Source organism: Equus asinus, chromosome 4 (assembly GCF_041296235.1).
Source record: "Equus asinus isolate D_3611 breed Donkey chromosome 4, EquAss-T2T_v2, whole genome shotgun sequence".
NCBI classification, from domain to species: domain Eukaryota; kingdom Metazoa; phylum Chordata; class Mammalia; order Perissodactyla; family Equidae; genus Equus; species Equus asinus.
The window spans coordinates 116,940,841-116,964,191 of record NC_091793.1 but is presented as its reverse complement, the minus strand read 5'-3'; the positions used below and the strand labels follow the sequence as shown (position 1 = coordinate 116,964,191).

Sequence of the window (23,351 nt, the reverse complement as noted above, 5' to 3'; positions counted from 1 at the left end):
TTTCACAGCCCGCCCCATTGCTATTCTACAAGGTCTTAGTGATCAAAAAGTCTGCGAGGGTGACATCGTTCAGCTTGAAGTTAAAGTCTCCTTAGAGAATGTAGAAGGCGTCTGGATGAAAGATGGCCAAGAAGTGCAGTCCAGTGACAGGGTTTTCATTGTGATAGACAAACAGTCACACATGCTGCTCATTGAAGACATGACCAAGGAGGATGCTGGAAATTACTCCTTCACCCTTCCAGCCCTGGGACTGTCGACCAGTGGGCGCGTCTCTGTCTATAGTGAGTGCAACTTCCATAGTTTTACATGTACACTGTTGAGTGAGGTAGGAAACTTTAATGAGCAGACATTTAAAACAAAATTCATATTAATCAACCCGTTATTTGTGTGTATGTGTGGTTTTGCAGGTGTGGATGTGATAACACCTCTAAAGGATGTTAACGTGATTGAGGGCACCAAGGCTGTGCTCGAATGTAAAGTTTCAGTCCCTGATGTGACTTCTGTTAAATGGTACTTAAATGATGAACAAATCAAGCCTGATGATCGAGTACACGCCATTGTCAAGGGCACTAAGCAGCGACTAGTGATTAACCGCACCCATGCTTCAGATGAAGGGCCTTACAAGCTGATGGTTGGCCGAGTTGAAACCAGCTGTGATCTCTCTGTAGAAAGTAAGAATTCTCGCATTTTACTAATCATTATTTTAAGCATCCTTCTTTCCAAGTGTAATAGTAACCAAGTGATTATTTTATTTTTTCCCCAGAAATTAAAATTATCAGAGGTCTTCGTGACCTTACCTGTACAGAAACCCAAAATGTGGTCTTTGAGGTTGAGCTGTCCCACTCAGGAATTGATGTCTTGTGGAATTTTAAGGGCAAGGAAATCAAACCCAATGCTAAATATAAAATTGAAGCTCATGGGAAAATATATAAGTTGACGGTTTTAAATATGATGAAAGATGATGAAGGAGAATACACATTTTACGCTGGAGAAAATATGACATCTGGAAAACTTACCGTGGCAGGTTGGTACACTGATCATTTAACCTAAGTTCTTAGGTGGGGCAGTTGTGTTAATTTAAGAAATTGTTGCCCATTTTCTTCCAACAGCTTCCCACTTCTATGCCTCTGTTTTATGCCGCTCTTGAAGCCGTTAGTACTCTCAACACTGTCCCCACCAGCCTAAATTCCAAATGTCCTTCCAGTCAGACCTGGAAAGCTGTCTTCTCTGTGAAGCCTTCCTTAATGCCCCCATTTGTATGGGACCTTGCTGTTCCAACCTCGGGATCACTTAATATGTGTCTTTCTCATGGCTCTTATCATATACTTTTTATATTCCCCATTTCTTCTTCCTGCTCCAGGGTATAAGCTCCCAAAATCTGGAATTGCTTCTTTCTCTTCTTTGTATGCTCCAGTATTTTCACATGAAAGATGATCAATAAATGTTTGTTGAACTGAGCTTTATTTAAACTTTCCTCCTCTAAAGATGTATTTCTTTTTTTATCACTCTTGTTTCTTTAATTTTTGTTTCTTTTGTTCCATTCATACTTTTTTATGAACCCAATGAATACTTAAAAAATATAACCCAATTATCTGTCTCTTTCTTATGACACGAAGTAGACCATTCTCATTTAGCAGAAATCCCTAGCTTTAAAATGAAGAATCAAAAGTGTAAACCAGTTATCAAGAAAAAACTAAAAGTTAACATTAATTTGTTTGGTTTATTACAATTTAAGTACTGAGGAGCTGGGATATAACATTGAAATTAAATTGTGCTGCCCATGACATCTGGTATATAAGCAAGTCGTATGGGACTGATGTGTCTTATTTGGTTTGAACTTTTCATGGTTTATACTTTTTTACATTATAAGATTTCCTCAGAGACGTAACCACGAAAAGACTTCTGAAAACAAAATTTCAGATCCTGCGCTTTGATATGTTTCATATAAATTACATGTTTTTAAATGTATGAAAACAAGAAAGAACTATAAGCGCCTATGTGATTTTGCCCAACATTTTTTAGGTATCTACCATGGACCAGACACTGCTAGAAACTCAGGGCACAGAAATGAATAAGGCATGATATTTTTTCTTTAAGAATTCACAATTTGGAGAGGGTCAGTTACAGTCACAATCTGGAGAGAGTCAGAACTGATTTAGAAGCCATCCACATGATATGCTGCACATTACGGTTCTTAGAATTCTGTACTGACTTGATAGTTGCTTCTCCTTTGCAAAACCTTCCTGACTCCAGTATTTTCCCTGGTTATCAGTTATGCATACTGTACTTAGAATGAGGGGTTTCTGTGATGCCTTCTCCACATGGATAAAAATAATTTTATCAGACATTTCATGGTGTTCAAAATCATGTTTTTAAACTTGATATTTTATATTTAATTGTGCAAAGATTTCTTTAGTGTACAAATATTTTTAAAGGACTCACACTTGTTCTCCTCTTATTCCACAGGGGGTGCCATCTCCAAGCCTCTCACAGATCAGACCGTAGCCGAGTCCCAGGAAGCTGTCTTTGAATGCGAAGTTGCCAACCCAGATTCCGAGGGCGAATGGCTAAGGGATGGCAAACACCTGCCTCTGAGTAAAAACATCAGAAGTGAGTCTGATGGCCACAAAAGGAGACTTATCATCGCTGCCAGCAAATTGGATGACATTGGAGAATACACCTACAAGGTGGCCACCTCCAAAACATCTGCCAAACTCAAAGTTGAAGGTCAGTGATATAACAACAGATTTATCCACTTCAATCATATTGCATTCTTGACAGTTATTATTTTAAAAGTCAAATGGGATACCATTTTGGATGCCATAAATCTGTATTTCATAAAATCATTATAAACTCTCTAAATTTTCTTTCTGAGCCATATACCGCAAGGTACAAAATTGCTCCTAAGATGTGTTTATGTGAAGAAGCCATGTCTTAGGTTCCAGCTCTGTGGAACAGCTAAATTAACGCTCTCATTCTCAATTCCTCTTTCACTCTTCTGCAGTCAATCTATTAAGCTACTGGTATACAGCTACACAAACTTCATCCTATTCCACTATAGGAAAATCATTGTACGATGTACATTTCAAACTAGATCTCAGGTTTTCCTAAATAATCTCAAGGTGTCTTTTAAACAGAGGTGCTGCATAACTGCATAATTTTTGATAACCATTCTTTTGCAAGATGACCAGGTAATAATCTTATCCAGGACTTCTTTTACTTGCTGATATCATCTTTATTTTCTAAACCAATCATAAATTTGTCTTCAGCTGTCAAAATTAAGAAGACTCTGAAGAACCTCACAGTAACGGAGACGCAGGATGCTGTTTTCACTGTCACGCTTACACATCCAAATGTAAAAGGTGTCCAGTGGATCAGAAATGGGGTTGTGCTGGAGTCCAATGACAAGTACGATGTCTCAGTCAAAGGAACAACTTACTCTCTGAGAATTAAAAACTGTGCTGTTTCGGATGAATCTGTTTATGGCTTCAAGCTTGGAAGGCTAGGAGCCAGTGCCAGACTGCACGTTGAGAGTAAGTTGACTTAGAAACGCTTTACAAGTAGCCAATTCATGGTTACTATTAAGTTAACCATATCACTGAATTGCTTCAACTTTCCCCCTTAGCTGTCAAGATCATTAAAAAGCCAAGGGATGTGACCGCCTTGGAAAATGCCACCGTTGCCTTTGAAGTTAGTGTTTCCCATGACACAGTTCCAGTAAAATGGTTCCATAAGAATGTGGAGATTAAGCCGAGTGACAAACACAGACTGGTCTCGGAAAGGAAGGTCCACAAGCTGATGCTGCAGCATATTTCCCCGTCAGATGCTGGGGAGTATACAGCTGTGGTGGGGCAATTGGAATGCAAAGCTAAGCTGTTTGTGGAGAGTAAGTATCAGGCAGCCCCTACGGTAGTTCCCTAGTTGATTGCCATGTATTCATTTGGTTGTTTGATTCATCTATTTTTAAAATAAAATATATTAACTGAAGTATTCTCTGATTTTCCCAAGCATTACATATTACAAAAACCATGAAAAACATCGAGGTGCCTGAGACCAAAACTGCCTCCTTTGAGTGTGAGGTGTCCCACTTCAACGTCCCTTCCATGTGGCTGAAGAATGGGGTGGAGATTGAGATGAGTGAAAAGTTCAAGATAGTCGTGCAGGGAAAACTCCACCAGCTGCTCATCATGAACACCAGCACAGAGGATGCAGCAGAATACACGTTTGTCTGCGGCAACGACCAAGTCAGCGCCACCTTGAAAGTGACCCGTAAGTTAAAAAAACCCAAAACATTATATAGACTATCTAGTAGACTCATTGTTAGTCCATATCCTACCCATTTCCATCCTGACCATTTAGTCCACTGAAAAATCCTTGATTGAAACATCTATTGTGTGTTCATATGGGGTTAGACACTAGCATTCTCTGCCTGGATAAAATTTTCTGAATAGAAGCTTTGAAAGTCTACCTATAAAGAGGCTCCAGTGTCTATAGCTTGCTCTTTCAGCTCCTCTGTCACTTGACATTGTCCTGTAGAGGAGTTCCTAGAAGGTATCGTGGCTCATATCTCTGAATTGTAATCACCTTAACAGACATACTAAAAACATTCCAAGTTTTCATTCTGCACCTGTTATGACTCACATCACATTGGCATAAAATCTCCTTGATGTCTTCCCTTCCCCTTTTGCAGCAATCATGATTACATCCATGCTGAAGGACATCAATGCTGAAGAAAAAGACACCATTACCTTTGAGGTGACAGTGAACTATGAAGGCATTTCTTACAAATGGTTAAAGAACGGTGTGGAAATCAAATCCACTGACAGGTGCCAGATGAGAACCAAAAAGCTCACACACTCATTGAACATCAGGAATGTTCACTTTGGAGATGCTGCTGAGTACACCTTTGTGGCTGGAAAAGCTACGTCGACAGCCACACTTTATGTGGAAGGTATGGCTTCATAAATGTTATATCCCTAAAAGTAATGTCAAACACACCATACAAAGTGCTCATCAGTGCATCCGTTAATGAATCGATAAATAAAATGTGGTGAATCCATGCAATGGAATATTATTCAGCAATAAAAAGGGAACACTGATACAGGCTACAACACGGATGAACCTTGAACACTTTATGCTAAGTGAAAGAAACCAGTCACAAAGGATCATATATTGTGTGATTCCACTTATAGAAAATGTTCAGAACACACACATCTAGGGAGACATAGATTGGTACCTAGGTATGAGGGGAGACAATGAGAAGGGTCTGACGGATGATGGCTAAGGGGTTCATGGTTTATTTCTGGGGTAACGAGAATGTTCTAAATTGATTGTGGTGATAGTTGCAGAACTCTGAATATACTGAAAGCCACTGAATTGTATACTTTAAATGGGTGAATTGTATAGTATGTGAATTATATCTTAGTAAAACTGTTAAAAAAGGTTAATTTTTTTACACGCTGTTTTCCAGCTCGTCATATAGAGTTTAGGAAACACATTAAGGACATTAAGGTTCTCGAGAAGAAGAGAGCCATGTTTGAATGTGAAGTCTCTGAACCTGACATCACTGTGCAGTGGATGAAGGACGGTCAAGAACTGCAGATTGTGGACAGGTCGGTTGTTTTGTCTTGCTACATTCCAGTAATTGCCAGTTTCCTTTGAGTCATCATACATTAAACTTCAATTTCCATTTCATCCATAGAATAAAGATACAAAAGGAGAAATATGTCCACCGCCTTCTGATCCCATCCACCCGGATGTCCGATGCTGGGCAGTACACAGTGGTGGCAGGAGGCAACATGTCCACCGCTAACCTCTTTGTCGAGGGCAGAGATGTTCGCATCCGAAGTATTAAAAAGGAGGTTCAGGTATTGTCTACATGCTGAATTTTTGGAGTAATCATCAATAGTCCATAAGCTAGAGTTATATATTTTAATTTTTGACTTTTAAATTTTCTAACCACAGTCTTCTAAAGAATTAAGTCAGCTGATCTTTACTGGCTTAGATTCTTATGCTGACATCAATTTAGTCACAGTTTCCCCTCACTTAGGGAGTGTGTCCTTAACAGCTGTCCAAATACGTCAATTGAAGCAGCTGTAGAAACTTCACTGTCTAATAAATGGCTACTTGCCAAGGAGCACCAACCGAAAAAGAACTGAAATTTAAATTGTGGTGTTCACACATCAACCAGAATTAAGGGAATTTAGAACAAAGTGGCATTTTCTCAGAAGCCTTCCATTATGGAGAGGCAGGTATGTAGAGGCTTGGCTGGGAACACTTCCTCTGAGGTCCAAGAGGAAGACCCGTTTGAGCAAAGCTGGATTCCTAGCAAGGACGCTGAGCAAATCTCTTTGCTCTCTACTACGAGTGCAGAGCCTGTCCTCAGGGCTGCCAGTCTTCCCACATGATATAATGGAGTAACGTGTTAAGAGAAAGATCATTTGGGTTCAGCTTCATCGTATTGCTCATCCAAGGAGAACCAGGCATTACAGTCCTTAGGCCATAGTGGAAGAGCCTTCAGTGAGCCCTCAGACAACCTGCATTTGCCTTCCATCTTTGATTGTCCAATTCTGAACATTGGTTTCCTCATTTTTAAAATAGTTCCTACCTGGCCCATAAGGTTATCGTTCCTATCACATGAAATCAAATTGAATAGTAACCTAAAAGAGTTTCGTAAATAATAAAAAGCCCGCACATGTAAAGTGTCATTATTTCTGTTATTATTAATTAAGCAAACATTTAAGGATGAAATGATTGCCTCTTTAGGGCAGCCTCTCCCCTCAGTGGAGGTGCAAGTAGAATTCTCCACAAAAGAAGTTTGTACACCATTTGTCCAAGGATGGGCAGGGAAAATTAGAATGTTCTGTAACCAGTCAACTAATTGTATCATAATGTATAGGTTTTTCATGTTCTCCAAATGAGCACCTTTAGAAACAGGTTAACTGAGAAGAAACCCAGGCTTCAATTTTCTTTTTTATGTTGCTCCATCTAAAGGTTATTGAGAAACAACGTGCTGTCGTTGAGTTTGAGGTCAATGAAGATGATGTTGATGCCCACTGGTATAAAGATGGAATTGAAATCAATTTCCAAATCCAAGAAAGACATCAATATGTGGTGGAGAGAAGAATCCACCGAATGTTCATCTCTGAGACCAGGCACAGTGATGCCGGTGAATACACCTTTGTGGCAGGAAGGAACAGGAGTTCTGTTACTCTTTATGTCAATGGTAAGTAGAGATTTTAATGTATTCTGTGGGTCCATCTGGAATAATTCTCTCCTTTGAGTTACTGAAATTCTAGTAGTTCCTGGGAAATTTCTAAGAACCCATGGTACCCATATGGTGGCGGCTACATTTGTTTTCACGTTATACCTATAGAAAAGGGACAGCAGCTGGTAAAAGGACTGATAACATGTCATTTCCAGACAGCACCTAAGGACTAGATCCTTATTTAGTTGGTCAACACTATTGAGCATCCACTGTGTGTCAAATATAATAGATCCCAAATGGGTTTCTAGATACAGAATTCAGCTGTTCTAGTGCTCTGCCCTACACCCTAAATGCTTAAGTACCAGGAGCACTACCAAGCGATAGGGGTATTTCCAGCCTCTAGTAAGGAATGCCTGGGAGAACCCAAAGGACCCCTTTGAGACCACAGAGGGCCTAGAGAGCCACAGGTGGTGTGGAGCTAGTTTCTCTTTGCCCCAAACCCTAGGACCAGGGGCTCTTACTTTAGAGGGGGGTTCCACATGCTACCAAGTCCTCAAAGGAATGCCGTTAAACCTCCACTTTCCTCATTAGAAACCTTAGAGCTGCATTTGAGCCTGGCCTAGATCTGAGACTAACCTAGTACATAGAGAAAATGGAATTTCCATCCCTTCCCTCGAGTCATACCTGTCTGGACAAATACCCCTGAGGCAGATGAAGGAACACTAGAAGTAATCCCCAGGTCTGTAAAAATGAACCATATTGCCAACATTCCCTCAGTCCCTAGAAGACCAAATGATCGTGATATCCAGTTATTATTTCTATGCTAATGGCGGAGAAACTGAGGCACAGAGAAGTAAAGGTCTTTTCTATGGCAGTGTCAGAAACCAGCCTCATAGAAGTCATTTCTCCCCATTTCTGGGTTCTGTGAACTACCCAGTTCTCTTCACTTATTATAACACTAAGAATATGCTTTAATTAGCATAACAGGACAGCTGATTTTTTTTTTTTTGAGGAAGATTAGCCCTGAGCTAACATCTGCTGCCAATCCTCCTCTTTTTGCTGAGGAAGACTGGCCCTGAGCTAACATCTGTGCCCATCTTCCTCTACTTTATATGTGGGACACCTACCACAGCATGGCTTGCCAAGCGGTGCCATGTCCGCACCCAGGATCCAAACCGGCAAACCCCGGGCCCCCGAAGCAGAACGTGTGCATTTAACCACTGAGCCACCGGGCAGGCCCCTAGCTGATTTTTTTAAATCTACCTAATTGCATTTAACCAGACCTGAAATAACATTCATTCATTTTTTCATTACTGATCGCGCTTTGTGGGCACCTGTATATAAAGGAATGACCACGACATAGACACATGTACTTGCAAAACGAACAAACCTGAATGGCACGCACCACCTCACCACGTGATTTGCCCAAATGACTTCTAACAATAGGTAGCATGTGGAAGTTGTTCTAGAATTCTTTAGGGTACTGTCTATTGCTACACCTCCACCTGGATCCCAATCAGGAACGGGGTAATCACGTTATGTTGAGAAACTCAGCACCCTCTGACAAAATATCAAAAGTATCGAAAGTTATTCCCTCTACTTTAGGACAAAATTCCAAAGTTTTCTTCCTTCTTAGCACAAAAGATTGTTCTAATATTCTGAAGCAAGTAAAGATATCACAGTTCCAAAGCTTTGGTTCTGGGCACGTAACCACCTGGCAACAAATGACTATAGAGCTGTGCGTGCTCTCCCGTCTTCTCACGCTTTTTTCACGGGCTATTTGTTTTCATTTACTCCCAGCTCCGGAACCACCCCAAATTCTGCAGGAGCTCCAGCCTGTTACTGTGCAATCTGGCAAGCCTGCCCGCTTCTGTGCTGTGATATCCGGCAGACCGCAGCCCAAAATTTCTTGGTACAAGGAAGAGCAGCTGCTTTCCACTGGCTTCAAGTGCAAATTTCTTCACGATGGGCAAGAGTACACGCTTTTGCTAATCGAAGCCTTCCCAGAGGACGCGGCTGTCTACACCTGTGAAGCCAAGAATGACTATGGAGTTGCGACGACCTCAGCTTCACTCTCAGTGGAAGGTACAAATGTCTTGCGAATTCTCAGCTTAAAATAAAACCTAAGAAACCAGCTTTTGCGTCCTCCCAGTGCATTCAGAAATACAATTTGGAGCGTATAAAAGTAGATTGCTACCCAACTTTGAAACTTTTAAAGCACTCAGCTGTGAGATAAATTAAGATAAATTGGCATGCTCCGTTCTGTGAGATCTGTATGGTGACTTAATCCTGACAAATCTTGTGGTCCCTTCTTTAGTTCCAGAAGTTGTGTCTCCTGATCAGGAAATGCCAGTTTATCCTCCTGCCATCATCACCCCGCTTCAGGACACTGTCACTTCTGAGGGACAGCCAGCCCGTTTTCAATGCAGCGTTTCTGGAACAGGTAGGTTGACGAGCAAAGGGATCATTCCTAATATTTACAAAAGATAATGTAGGGGAAAAGTTTTCTCACCTTTTCGTCCATCACAAACATCTCTCATGCGCAATTTGAAGCTTAGTGGGACTCTTGCAAGAAGGCTTACTTGAATTAGTGGATTAAGAATCAGTGTTTTTCACTACTGGGCTGTACACCTAAAAATGGTGAAGTTGGTAGATTTTATGCTATGTGTTTTCTTAATGCGACAACAACAAAAAGAATTAGATCAGTGTTTGCCAACATTTTAAACTTCAAAAAATGTCATATTCCCTTTATGATTGTAGTTGCACTTTTGTTATCTCTTGAAAAAATGACAGAACTACAATCACTATTAGATTAATTATAATAGCATCTACATATATTTTAAAAGAAGAGTCTATTTATATGTAAGTCATTTTCAGTCTATGGACAATGCTTGGCTTGTGTGAAAAGGTGTATTTCTTTGGAAGGCAGTAGCTGTAGTGGTCAAAAGTAGGGGTTTTGGGGCTGGCTTGGTGGCTTAGTGGTTAAGTTCATGCACTACTCTTTGGCGGCCTGGGTTTGCAGGTTCAGATCCTGGACATGGACCTACACACTGCTCATCAAGCCATGCTGTGGTGGCACCCCACAGACAAAATAGAGGAAGATTGGCACAGAGCTTAGTTCAACGACAATCTTCCTCAAGCAAAAAGAGGAAGATTGGCAACAGATGTTACTCAGAGCCAATCTTCCTTACCAAAAAAAAAAAAAAAAAAAAGGTAGATGTTTTATGGTCAGAAAGGTTAGATTTGAATCTTGGCTCCACTGTGTGACCTTAGGCAAATATATGATTTCTCTGATTCTCTTTCCTTCATAAATAAAGTGAGGATAATATTGCCTTCAGTCATAGAACATACATTTCATGCAGGCAAGGATTCTATCTTAGTGCCTAGAACCTGATGCCTGAAAAGCAGTAGCTACTAGAAGTTAAGCTTCAGGAGAGCGAGAGTGGATCCTTGTCCTAGAATAGCTCCCTACATAGTAGATATTCAATAACTAATTGTTGATTGGATAAATGAATGATTGTTAAATGACGAATACCAATCGCTGAAGACTATTATCAGGATTACCTCAGATAACCCAAGTCAGCACATAGCACAGTGGCCATGATATGATAATCCCTCAGTCAGTTAGCTGTTATGATTTTTAACTGGGGCATGCTTCCCAAACACCACCAGCTCCTCCCCTGACTCCAGGAGTCTGACCTTGGTAGAATGAGCCATTTCAAGCCAATTATGATTCTAGACTGACCTCAGAAAGGGACAAGATAAATCAACTTTATCCCAAATGAAAATCACTCCCTCATTTTCTTGGCTTTTGTATGCCACTACCAAAAGGAAATTCTCAAAGCTTGGGCATCTCACAGCACTCCCAGCAAGTTTTATTGTTTTGTTTATTACGCTTCTCTCCTTGGTTTATAACCCAATCTCTAGGTTGCCAAAAACCATTCTCCTAAACACATTAGTATTTCAGGGAGTTTCTATGACCTAATGATTTTCTCCTCTGGGATGGAAGTGCTGGTCTAGAAACCAAACGGATCTGTTTGATTTTATGAGCATAATTAAAGGATATAATGTATGTAAAGAACCTATAGGCGGCTGGCAAGTGACTGACACTTAATACATTAATTTTATTACAGCCACAGTCAGGAATTACACAGCATAAAAGTCTGGTACTGGGTGACCAAGGTGGACAAATACCATAGACTTTGTGACCTCAAAGCATAGTGTTTGAGAAGCACTAAATATCAAGAAATGAGGATTGATTTGATAGAGTCCTACTAATACAATAAAGGAAAATGCATTTTAATATCAAATTCACTAAAGCCACACAATAATGTATCCACGTATTGAATTTTTAGTGGAAATTTTTCAAATAAATATACATATAGATGGATAATCCAAAGTAGTAGACATCTTAACTATATTGGTATAGCACTTTTTATTTTATAAATAAAACTATAATTTTGCCTTTAAGGTGTTACAAAAATACATTTGAAGCCCTCTACAAGACTCCAATTGGGGTAGAAAGAGAAAGAAAAAAATGCCTATCTTTTCTGTATCACTGATGTCTTTAAATGTTTGAATGGACTTTATAAATTCATGAGAGCTCTAACTCTGTATGCGTGGTAATATTTATACACATATAGAGGTTTTAGCACCATCCTGTAAACACATTTTCAATGTGATAGAAAGGAAATTCATTAAATAAAATGCCCTTTCAAAAGCTTACCAAATCATATAGTTTCATGCCTCAAGGACTGAAAATTAGATTGCAACTTCCTCTGACCAGGTATTGCCTTAAGAAAGCAGTGCATTGAAAACCAGTGACCTCAATACAATAAAAAAAGAAAGTAAGTGCATCCCGGCCTTCTACAAATTGGAAAACATTATGAGTCTTCAGAAGCCCCAGTTGCAAGTTTTTGGAAACGATACTTTCTGAGGCCTGGAACATGGCCCTGAGGAATCTGGCGGTACTTTTAGAGCACTGAAAATGTTGTCTATTGAAGGTCTCTGGTGCCACCTAGTGGTGTAAGAGCAATTTGAAAAATAGAATTTTAAATACGTGTAGAGCTAGCTTCCTGCTACTGTTTATACTACAGATAATGAGTCAGTATCATTTGGAGGCTTACAGAGTGACAGGTAGCTAAATGAGATGATAAATAACTAGTCTAGTAATGATGGATGTCTATCATTCATCAGAGCATCTGTTTAACTATTCTGCCAACATTTATTGTCTTCCTGCTGTTGAAACATCATGATAGGTGTTAGGGACGCTAAGACCTGGCTGTTGCCTTGATGGAGCTCAGTGGGTAGGTGAGGAGACACATGTGCACAACTAGATCCCAAGGCTGTAAGTACTGTAACAGCCCACGTACTCAATGCTGTCTGTCTGGGACACAGAGAAAGCTGCAAGGACTGAGCATTGAAGAGTCAATTGGATCATTGAGCACAATGGTGTTCCAGACAGAGAACAACATTCACGAAGTCATAAAAGCTTACAAGAACACTTCATGTGCTGGAAACAACAAGTGGTTTAAGTATGATTAGAAAGTGATGTAATTAGTGGGTGAGAAGGCGAGGACCAGATACTGAAGTGTAGTCTATGCTTAGGATTTTAGATTTTGTCTTGTTCACACTGAGGAGCGACTAAAGAATTTTTTTTTTTTTATTAATGTTATGATAGATTACAACCTTGTGAGATTTCAGTTGTACATTTTTGTTAGTCATGTTGTGGGTACACCACTTCCCCCTCTGTGCCCTCCCCCCACCCCCCCTTTTCCCTGGTAACCACCGATCAGATCTCCTTATCAGTATACTAATTTCCACCTATGAGTGGAGTCATATAGAGTTCGTCTTTCTCTGACTGGCTTATTTCGCTTAACATAATACCCTCGAGGTCCATCCACGTTGTTGTGAATGGGCCAATTTTGTCTTTTTTTATGGCTGAGTAGTATTCCATTGTGTATATATACCACATCTTCTTTATCCAATCATCAGTTTCTGGGCATGTAGGCTGGTTCCACGTCTTGGCTATTGTAAATAATGCTGCGATGAACATAGGGGTGCAACGGACTCTTGAGATTTCTGATATCAGGTTCTTAGGATAGATACCCAGTAATGGGATGGCTGGGTCATAGGGTATTTCTATTTTTAACTTTTTGAGAAATCTCCATACTGTTTTCCATAGTGGCTGTACCAGTTTGCATTCCCACCAACAGTGTATGAGGGTTCCTTTTTCTCCACAACCTCTCCAACATTTGTCACTCTTGGTTTTGGATGTTTTTGCCAATCTAACGGGTATAAGGTGATATCTTAGTGTAGTTTTGATTTGCATTTCCCTGATGATTAGCGATGATGAACATCTTTTCATGTGTCTATTGGCCATATTCATATCTTCTTTTGAGAAATGTCTGTTCATGTCCTCTGCCCATTTTTTGATCAGGTTGTTTGTTTTTTTGTTGTTAAGCAGTGTGAGTTCTTTGTATATTATGGAGATTAACCCTTTGTCGGATAAGTGGCTTGTAAATATTTTTTCCCAATTAGTGAGCTGTTTTTTTGTTTCAATCCTGTTTTCCCTTGCCTTGAAGAAGCTCTTTAGTCTGATGAAGTCCCATTTGTTTATTCTTTCTATTGTTTCCCTCAACTGAGGAGTTACAGTGTCCGAAAAGATTCTTTTGAAACTGATGTCAAAGAGTGTACTGCCTATATTCTCTTCCAAAAGACTTATTGTCTCAGGCCTAATCTTTAGGTCTTTGATCCATTTTGAGTTTATTTTGGTGTGTGGTGAAAAAGACTGGTCAATTTTCAATCTTTTGCATGTGGCTGTCCAGTTTTCCCAGCACCATTTGTTGAAGAGACTTTCTTTTCTCCATTGTAGGCCCTCTGCTCCTTTGTCGAAGATTAGCTGTCCATAGATGTGTGGTTTTATCTCTGGGCTTTCAATTCTGTTCCATTGATCTGTGGACCTGTTTTTGTACCAGTACCATGCTGTTTTGATCACTGTAGCTTTGTAGTATGTTTTGAAATCGGGGATTGTGATTCCACCGGCTTTGTTTTTCTTGCTCAGGATTGCTTTAGCAATTCGCGGTCTTTTGTTGCCCCATATGAATTTTAGGATTGTTTGTTCAATTTCTGTGAAGAATGTTCTTGGGATTCTGATTGGGATAGCATTGAATCTGTATATTGCTTTAGGTAGTATGGACATTTTAACTATGTTTATTCTTCCAATCCATGTGCAAGGAATGTCTTTCCATCTCTTTATGTCATCGCCAATTTCTTTCAAGAAAGTCTTGTAGTTTTCATTGTATAGATCCTTCACTTCCTTGGTTAAGTTTATCCCAAGGTATTTTATTCTTTTCGCTGCGATTGTGAATGGGATTGAGTTCTTGAGTTCTTTTTCTGTTAGTTCATTGTTCTAAAGAATTTTTAAGTTCCTGGTGACATGATTATATTTGCTTTTCAGAAGCAATACTATGATAGTGCAAGGAGGAAGGAAGTTAGAAAACAAGATTTAGGGACCAAAAACAATGAGGTGGTAGGGGTGAGAAGCAGGGGGAGTGGGTTGGCCTCATAGAACCATGAGAGGCCAGTGACCAATACAGATAGTGGCAGCCCAGCCAGGAGCACCGAGTCCATTACCAAGAGAGGTCTCACCTTTTAGCTCATTTATTGTTGGCAAGTCATGCCTGTCCTGGTGCCTCATTCAGTTCACCAAAGGAAGAAGTTGTCAGTAGGAATAAGCAGAGAACCTCATAAGGGGGCGTACCAGACTCCTCATCCTTCCATTTTCGCTGATGATTAAACAAGCAAACAAAATAAGTTGTGGGATGATTGTTAAATTCCATGGGATGGTGTTACCTACTGCTTCACATGGCCCTGTCTTTTGGCATGTTCTTGAAGGCATGGCTGATCCCTTCCATGATGTTAGACATTCTTGCTTTAATGACGGATTTGTGTCAGTGGTTTATATAGCCTTTTCTTGTATGTATGTCATTTAATTCACACGGCAATTTTATGCAATGAATAACCCATGAATTATTATGCATCTCATTTTACAAGTGAGAAGACTGGTCCAGAGAAATTAAGTGACATGTCTAAGGTCACACAGCTGGTAGAGTGTAGTGTCAGGACTCCATTTTCTACTTTACCTTGCTACCTAAAGAAGTGAAAAGATTTGTTTCTTTAAAAGGAGAACCTGTAGTTTATAAACAGCTGGCATCATGGGAAGGAGGGAAACCTTCATAAACCAATATTTGTGCTAAATGCAAGCAAATGCTAGATGACTAGACGATTCGATGATCCCCATGGATGATACTGAGACAAGGAAGTGAAACAGCGACTGTAGCCCAAAAACAAGATGACTCTGATTTTGGCTTTTAAAACAAGTAACTAAATTGAAATCCACTCCTGACTTTATAGGGTTTTTGTTTTAATAGAAGCATAATATTTTTTAAAGTGCCCATGCCCTTGAACTATAACATCACAATAATGTTATTGTATCCTTGCTTTGGGGTTTTTATTTTCTATCATTTTAAGCTAGTTCAAATTCTTGTATGGAAATAGCTAGTTTTGTTATTATTTATTATTGCCGCTACTTTGAAAAGAGCCAAATATATACCAGATGCCCAAATTCCATGGCTCTTTCTTTCAATTTAAAAAATTATTTTCTGCTGTGCTGGGACCTTTGGATGCTTGCTCATTGGTAACAAAAAAAAAAAAGAAACTTTTTTCTTCAGCCTGCAGGGTGTCTATTTTAGACTTTGTGGAATGTTGATCTTCTCAGCTCTCTTTCTGATTGATCTTTCTGCACACCAGAGTGCAGGTTTTTCTCACTTCCTGTCCCAGTAGACAAGCACAGTCCCAGATCAAATCTTCATGCTGACTGTTTCTCAGGACTATGTTTTTCTCAAGGTCACTGAATATGTCAAAACCTTGTCCCTGTTTCCACAGCATGACATATAAATGGTTGAAAAGAATATAACTAAAATTGTAAAATTTCAAATATTACAATCAGTCTATAAGCTGGATTTTTCTAGATTTGTTTCCTTCTTAAAGGTGAAAAAAAATCACATCAGAGCAGATGTAGCATGCCTCCCCCAAAAGTATAATGTTATTAGGATAAATATGAAATGTAGCCACCAGTATAATCAATATGTATTTGAGGGTAAATTTAAAATATCCACTTGTTTTTGTGATTTAAATATCCTTTTTCTTTTGTGATACAGATCTCAAAGTGTCTTGGTACAGCAAAGACAAGAAAATCAAGCCATCTCGGTTCTTTAGAATGACTCAGTTTGAAGACACTTACCAGTTGGAGATTGCTGAAGCTTATCCAGAAGATGAAGGGACTTACACTTTTGCTGCTAGTAATGCCATGGGTCAAGTATCGAGCACAGCCAACTTGAGACTGGAAGGTAGAGTAAAACAATTAAGAGCCACATCTAAATCTAGATTTGATCTCACAATGTCAGTAACAATCACTAAAGATTTCATGTAAATCATTGTTGGTCCTACCATTCTCTTTTAATGCAACTAATTGTTTCCACGTTATATGCCATATTCTCGCTTTTCATTTACCCCTTCTCAATACGAATCACAAACCATCGATTTTTATTTTTCCCTGCTTTGTCTCCATAATGTTTTGTAATGGATTGCTCTCCTCACCAGCTTTCATGCTTCCTGATCAGCATATATCAGAATGGGGACGTATATGCTTAAAGAAATAGCCAGATTTGTTTTCTTATTTGGCTAGGATGAAAATCAAAACAATTTTCTTAAATTTAAGAGTGTTAGCATTCCTTCATTGTGTTGGCACAATTCTGATTTCACAGAAGCTGCAGTGGATGATTTCAAGTCTGTACTAGCTGGGTGTATTCACTGTCATTCAAGGAATGCCTGAGGGCTGAAGGGCTCGGTCCTAAGAGGGTTTAACATTTCTGTTATTTGGAGTCTTAAATTGCAACCGGAAACACTTCCTTGCTAGTGGGCGGGGGGCACTTTGATTCAAAATGAGATAATATTTTTATACCGTCAGACTATTTAGTCTATGTAGTAGTAAGTATATACAAATACAGAAGGATTTAGGGCAGCTTTTGCTTTTTTCCTTAATTTTAAATACTGACGATAATAACAAGATGTTTTCTTAATAATCAATTTAAAGTGGAAAGCTGGTTTTACGACCAGAGGGAGAAAATTAAAAAACAGAAAACAAGAATTGGGTACTCTACCACTGCCTTCGTGAACAATACAGTGAAGTTCCTTAGACTGTTTATGTCTCAGGTTGTTTTTCTGGAAAATGGAAGTGAACTTGTGTGACTCCAAATCACTAGTGGCGTACATTGACAAGGCGTTAGGATTGGACTGGATTCTAGTCCACCACTGAGATTTGCGACAGACCTGTATACGATTCCAAATGAGTTCTGGTTTCAGTGCAGGGTAAGACATTAAAGTTGGCATGCTTCTTTTCAGGATTTAGCAAACTTGAAGAAGTGACATCAAACTCCCAAAGGCATGTCTCTTCATCAGTTTCATTTAAGAAGGAATCTTTTGGCCAAAAGCCCATCTTCATCCAGCCTCTATCAAGCCTCAGGGTGCACAGCGGGGAGACAGTCAGATTTCATGCAAGGGTTTCTGGCATTCCCAAGCCAGAAATCCAGTGGTTTCATAACCAGCAGCCAATTCTACCAACAAAAGATGTAGTTTTCCATTTTGAGGAGTCCACAGGCATGGCTTTAATGCTTATAGTTGACGCTTACTCAGAGCATGCTGGGCAGTACTCTTGCAAAGCAGCCAATAGTGCTGGGGAAGCCACTTGTGCAGCTACACTCACAGTGACTCCAAAAGGTAAAGCCCATCTTGCTTCAAAGACTTTGATTTGCTGCATACCTCCTACTCCCACTGTTACTAATGAGAGTCTCTGCTGTTTGTCTCATTGCATATTGCGGTCAGTCCATAATTTACTAATAAAGTAACACACAACAAGTCCCCCTAAGTCCTCAATTATGGGTTAACCTATGTACTTTAAATCTCACTGACATATGTGTTCTGTGCATTATATTAGCAATTATTTTGTTAGGCGTCAACTTTGCTTGACATTTTTACTTTTCTAAACAATGTCTCACCCTTGCATCATTAATGATCTATTTGCTGTATATTGTTTATAAAGTGTATGGTGGAAGGAGGACAAATGGTATCCCAAATAAAGTCAGCAAAAATTAAAAAAAGAAAGAGACTATGTCACTCTGGAGAGCTGAAATGATAGCAGATTGAAGGAACCAAAGACTGGATGGCATCTGCACAAGGCTTCATCATCCATTCATCACTGGAGCTCTGGGAATGAATTTTCTTTTGTGCGATCCTGACATCCTAGAGCACACTGCATCTGGCATGCTGGTTCCAATTGACAATGATGTCTTTCATCTTCATCTCCCCTGCCATTTTATGTTACTAACCTAGCCAAGTGACAAAGCTTAGATCTTAATATTCTTTTCTTTTTCTTGTCACTTGATTATGCAGTGCAAGCCCTAGCTAGGCAAAGTTCTGGGAAAGATGTGAGAGAGTCCACCAAGTCTCAGGCAGTGGCAGATTCCTCTTTCACAAAGCAGGAGAGCAAATTACCTCAAAGCGAAATTAAGTGATTTCGAGGATCATCATATGAATATGAAGTACAGGTTTTTGAAAGTGTATTTCAAAGTTCCACCCACACAGCTGCAACCGTTCGAGATGTAGAGTTGCGCCACACCACATCCATTTCACGAATTGCAGAAAGCACTGAGTTATCTGAGAAATGTGCCGAAGAGGCAATGGGTGAGGCGCCAAAGATTCTCCTGCATCTTCAGGACTTCTCTGCAAAGTGCAGCGACTCTGCTCAATTCCTCTGTGTTTTAGAAGACGAATCTTCCATTGATGTAACTTGGACTCAAGAAGGTGTAATGATAGAGGAATCTGAGAGAGTAATGCAGTCAAACAATAGAAATATTCTGTTTCTTATCATATGTAATGTTCAGCTGATAGACCAAGGATTGTACAGCTGCGTTGTACACAATGAGCATGGAGAGAAGACAGCATCAGCTGTGCTAAGTGTAGAAGGTGGTTATTTGATCTTTAGCTATGACTTGCTTCGTTTCATCCTCATCACTTTATGCAGCTTTTCTGCCATGCAAATTGAGTCAATGAATATATTAATTAGAATATCTCTAAATTAGCACTCTATTCATAAATGACTTATGAAAGTCAGCCAAGTCATTGGTCAAACTTGTTATGAACGTTTAACTTCCCAGTCTAGATTCAAGGAAGTTTAACTTTTAAATCTAGGTTCAGGAAATTAAGGTTTATTTCATATGTACTGCTTTTACTAAAATTTACCAGATGTGCCACGTAGGAAGTGTACCAAAGGTTAAGAAGTTCTAGTTTGTCAAGTATTTATTACTGTGCCTGACACTGCTAAATTTAAATTTAATTGTTTTAACATTAGGAAGCTCAAAAATTCTCATCTACCCTTTGTTTTTAGATCTGCAGGTTCTAGCTGTTCACAAGGAGGCTATGAAAATAGAAAAGTGGGCACTGAAAATAATAGGGCTCTGTCTGGACGAAAATTAGTAGTCTCTAGATATTTCTCAATAAATGATGCTGCTTTTACAGCCTGAGATCCTCCTGAAATTGTAGAATTATCTCATGGCAAGATCATTATTTTTGTTGTTACCGTGCTTGATTCTCCACTGTGTCTGGAAAGGCATGAATAAATTTGTCTAGGCAAAGGGTGACTTCTTCCTCTTATTCATGACCTTTCCTCTTAGATGCTAATGAAATGAAAAAATTATTCTTCAGGTGCTAGAAGCCTGTGCTGTGTGTCTGTAGGCAAAGGAGCTTCACTGAGTCCTACGGAGGGAAGCTGGTGGAAGAAATTCAGGCATCTCCAGTCATCTGTGGAGAGCTATGACCTCAGTTCTTCTCTGATCTGGCCATGCTATTTTTAAGGTGTTAGACATGAGTGGGGGCAATGCAGTGCTATGTACACAGCCATTCCCGCACCGAATTTTGAAACAGGCTCATTAATTCACGTAACGTATCTACAATATTCACCAAAAGGGGGCTTTTTCTTTCTTAATCTGACATTTTGTTCTATAGCTATTTCTAGTTATATTTCCATAGCCTACAAGGGGAATATCTCAAGAACTGAGGTCTAGTTATGCAAACTTGGAAAATTCCACCATCCAGAGAGTTGACCCTCAATTTCACCGCAGCTGCTGCCTAGCACGGTAACCACAGAGTGACTGTTTATCTGGAGGTGTCGTCCACAGTCACGTGGGTGACAACTGTGACAGTTTTTGCAGCGATATAATTGAGAGTTGGCTGTCATAGAGGTGGGAGAAATGTAGGTCTTCCCACTTGCTTCCTAAAGGACCTAGTGCTGTAGGACAGTGCTTGAATGTCATGTTCCCAGAGTGCATTTGAGATGGACATTTTTATACCAGGATTTCCAGTTCACTCAGTTCCATTTGAATGTTATTAAAGTATTCTTGGAGCAGCGGCATTTTTTTCTTGGAAAGTCCAGACTGCCTTACTTGTACTTAAGAGAGTTAAAAGATAAGCCACTTTTAAGTGTTTGTAGAGTGAAGGACTAGGCACAGCTGTCTAATTCTCTAATGGAAGGCCAGTCTTCATATGTTTTTCTTTTGTTTTGGACTAATAACTTTACATAGGGTGCATAGCGAGCCACAAAGATCAAGTAGGAATGTAAAACCCCATAAATCTACTTGAGTAGCATTCTTATGTGCCTAGTAAGCATAGATATATCATATATTAGTTTTGGGACTAATTTGCTGCTTTCTTTCTCAACCTAATGACTTTCTATCTTCTCTAAGTTCGGCATGTTTTAGTCTTACAAACACAGCTAATTTATTGCTTTTCCTAACCTAGCCAAAGAATCACAAACCAGAGCAGTTACAAAAATTACCCTTGGTTCAGGGGGCTGGCCCCGTGGCTGAGTGGTGAAGTTGGTGCACTCCGCTGCAGGCGGCCCAGTGTTTCGTTGGTTCGAATCCTGGGCGCGGACATGGCACTGCTCATCAAACCACGCTGAGGCAGTGTCCCACATGCCACAACTAGCAGGACCCACAACGAAGAATATACAACTATGTACCGGGGGGCTTTGGGGAGAAAAAGGAAAAAAATAAAATCTTAAAAAAATAAAATAAAATAAAAATTAAAAAAATTACCCTTGGTTCAGACACTAAAAGTATTAAAACACTCAGAGAGTCACAAATGAAAACAACCCATGAAGTAGAGAGACTCGTCAAAGAAAACATCAAGCTTGTCATTAACTTCATGCCAAAGACCACAAGGAACTGAGAGGCGAGGCAGTCAAGTAGACTGACACAATGCCACGTGGACCAAAGAATGAGAGTGGTACCAGGACACCCGCCTTCTCAAGAAACTCACCAGAAATGATTGTGTCTAAACTGTGCCTTTTCCTTTTCCTCACGTAATAAAAGCAATTTTGAGCTGAGGACTTTTTGTTTTGCTCCTTAATATGTAATTGGGCTTTGTTTAGTTTAAAATTTTAGAGGTGCTTCAAATCAAAGGAATATTTACTGGCAGCAAACACATAATTCTGCAAGAAAAACTGAGAATAGCCCTCAACTAAAAGTGGCAAGTTAGAAAATGCATGTTCCTTCTAAATGTGATTTCGTCTCTTAGCAAGTGTTCAGTGAATAGGACATTTTTGAAAAGAAGAACATTCCTTCAGTTTGTGGATTGCTTTTCTGAATGCATGTAAAGGCATGGGGAATTAGGGAACTCAAAGCGGAAATTTCGTAGAGATCCTAAAATAAAAATGTTTTACAATCTTTCTGTCAACATTGTCATGTACTTTATCAGCTCATCGATTTGTTTGGCATGGATTTTTTTGGTGCATTGGAAGATGTAGTTTTCTATTATTATAATAAAATTGTAATCGTATGAATCTCTAATTGAGGCAGAAAGTACATGGAATTAATCATTAAAATCTCTATGTTTTCCATTTTAGCCCATGAATCGCTTTTACATGAGAGGATTGAAGAACAGATTGAGGTGGAGATGAAAGGTATTGTCATATTGAATGTGAGACTTAAGTAGAAATTCTGAAGGATTAATAGAATCCTTGAGCTGCCTTCTTTCTTTTTTAGTATTATGGAGAAAAATGACATAGATGGACAAATATATCTCTTAGAGTATATATTACTATGTCGCATGCCTGGTTTAGTATGCTGATGGTTACATGCATTTCACAGTAATTTATTTTATGGTAATTTAAAATCTTGTATTTCACATTTATCAGCCATATTCAACTTCATATTTGCAGCCATTTTCTAAAGTGTGTATTAGGGAAAGTTGTCCTGTTAATGCATGAAATCATGAAGTAGAAGTCTGTTTTAAAAATCACAGTGACTTAAATCAAACAATAGTCAATAACCTAGCTGTCATTCTCAGAATGCAATGTCATGAATGAATTATGATTGAAATGCTACTTGATTTAGGATGTGTGAAAATGTTACATTCCCATTCTGGTTTACACTTCATGCACATATCTCATTTTAACATTGATATGTCTCTTACACTGGCTTGCAGATAGCTGCCTTATGGATCCTTATTGCCTGCTTTTCTTTGCGTAACATTGTGACTTTATGGCTGTATTAGTTCGAATAAACGCCTTCTCATTTTATCTTAGCTAATTATTTATTATTATAGTTCTTGTATATATTTTTTAAATAGTTAATTCCCAAAAATATAATAGTTTAATCTACCATCCAAAGGATCAGAAAGGGCGTTTATTCCACTCTCTGCAAGTCAGGTAAGATTCTCCTCTTCGCCATCAAAAGAACAAAGTTTTTCTGCTCTCAAAACAAATATGCACAAGAACGTGTTATTTTGAAATGCATTTTTGCTTGTTCAAGAAGAAATTTCAACAGTTTGAAGAAAAGACCAGACAACGAACGATTTTCGTGTCAGAATCTTTTAAACAGAGCATGGTGTTGCGTTTATTCGAACAAATATGGTGAGTGACATTTTTTATGGATTTGTGAGAATCTGTAGCATGCACTTTATTTCATTTTCTATTTTGCAATTTCATTTATTTCCAACTTTTCACCTACTATGGAAAATAGTAAAA

General features: G+C 39.1%; 1 protein-coding gene and 1 pseudogene across 4 annotated transcripts in view; both read left to right on the top strand.

Annotated features, from left to right (window-relative positions):
• The window catches only part of TTN (titin), a 270,195-nt gene that overhangs the window by 31,928 nt on the left and 214,916 nt on the right, over window positions 1-23,351 (top strand). For all 4 annotated transcript variants that reach the window (XM_070508508.1, XM_070508506.1, XM_070508505.1 and 1 more), the window contains exons 31-45: window positions 9-281; window positions 408-671; window positions 764-1,024; window positions 2,467-2,727; window positions 3,270-3,533; window positions 3,626-3,886; window positions 4,009-4,269; window positions 4,691-4,951; window positions 5,471-5,612; window positions 5,702-5,867; window positions 6,994-7,225; window positions 9,008-9,292; window positions 9,525-9,650; window positions 16,429-16,617; window positions 22,230-22,286. In XM_070508508.1, coding sequence (XP_070364609.1) covers window positions 9-281; window positions 408-671; window positions 764-1,024; window positions 2,467-2,727; window positions 3,270-3,533; window positions 3,626-3,886; window positions 4,009-4,269; window positions 4,691-4,951; window positions 5,471-5,612; window positions 5,702-5,867; window positions 6,994-7,225; window positions 9,008-9,292; window positions 9,525-9,650; window positions 16,429-16,617; window positions 22,230-22,286 — 3,303 coding nt within the window. The remainder of the gene's footprint in view (window positions 1-8; window positions 282-407; window positions 672-763; window positions 1,025-2,466; window positions 2,728-3,269; window positions 3,534-3,625; window positions 3,887-4,008; window positions 4,270-4,690; window positions 4,952-5,470; window positions 5,613-5,701; window positions 5,868-6,993; window positions 7,226-9,007; window positions 9,293-9,524; window positions 9,651-16,428; window positions 16,618-22,229; window positions 22,287-23,351) is intronic.
• On the top strand, window positions 18,110-21,355 carry LOC139045155 (muscle M-line assembly protein unc-89-like; annotated as a pseudogene).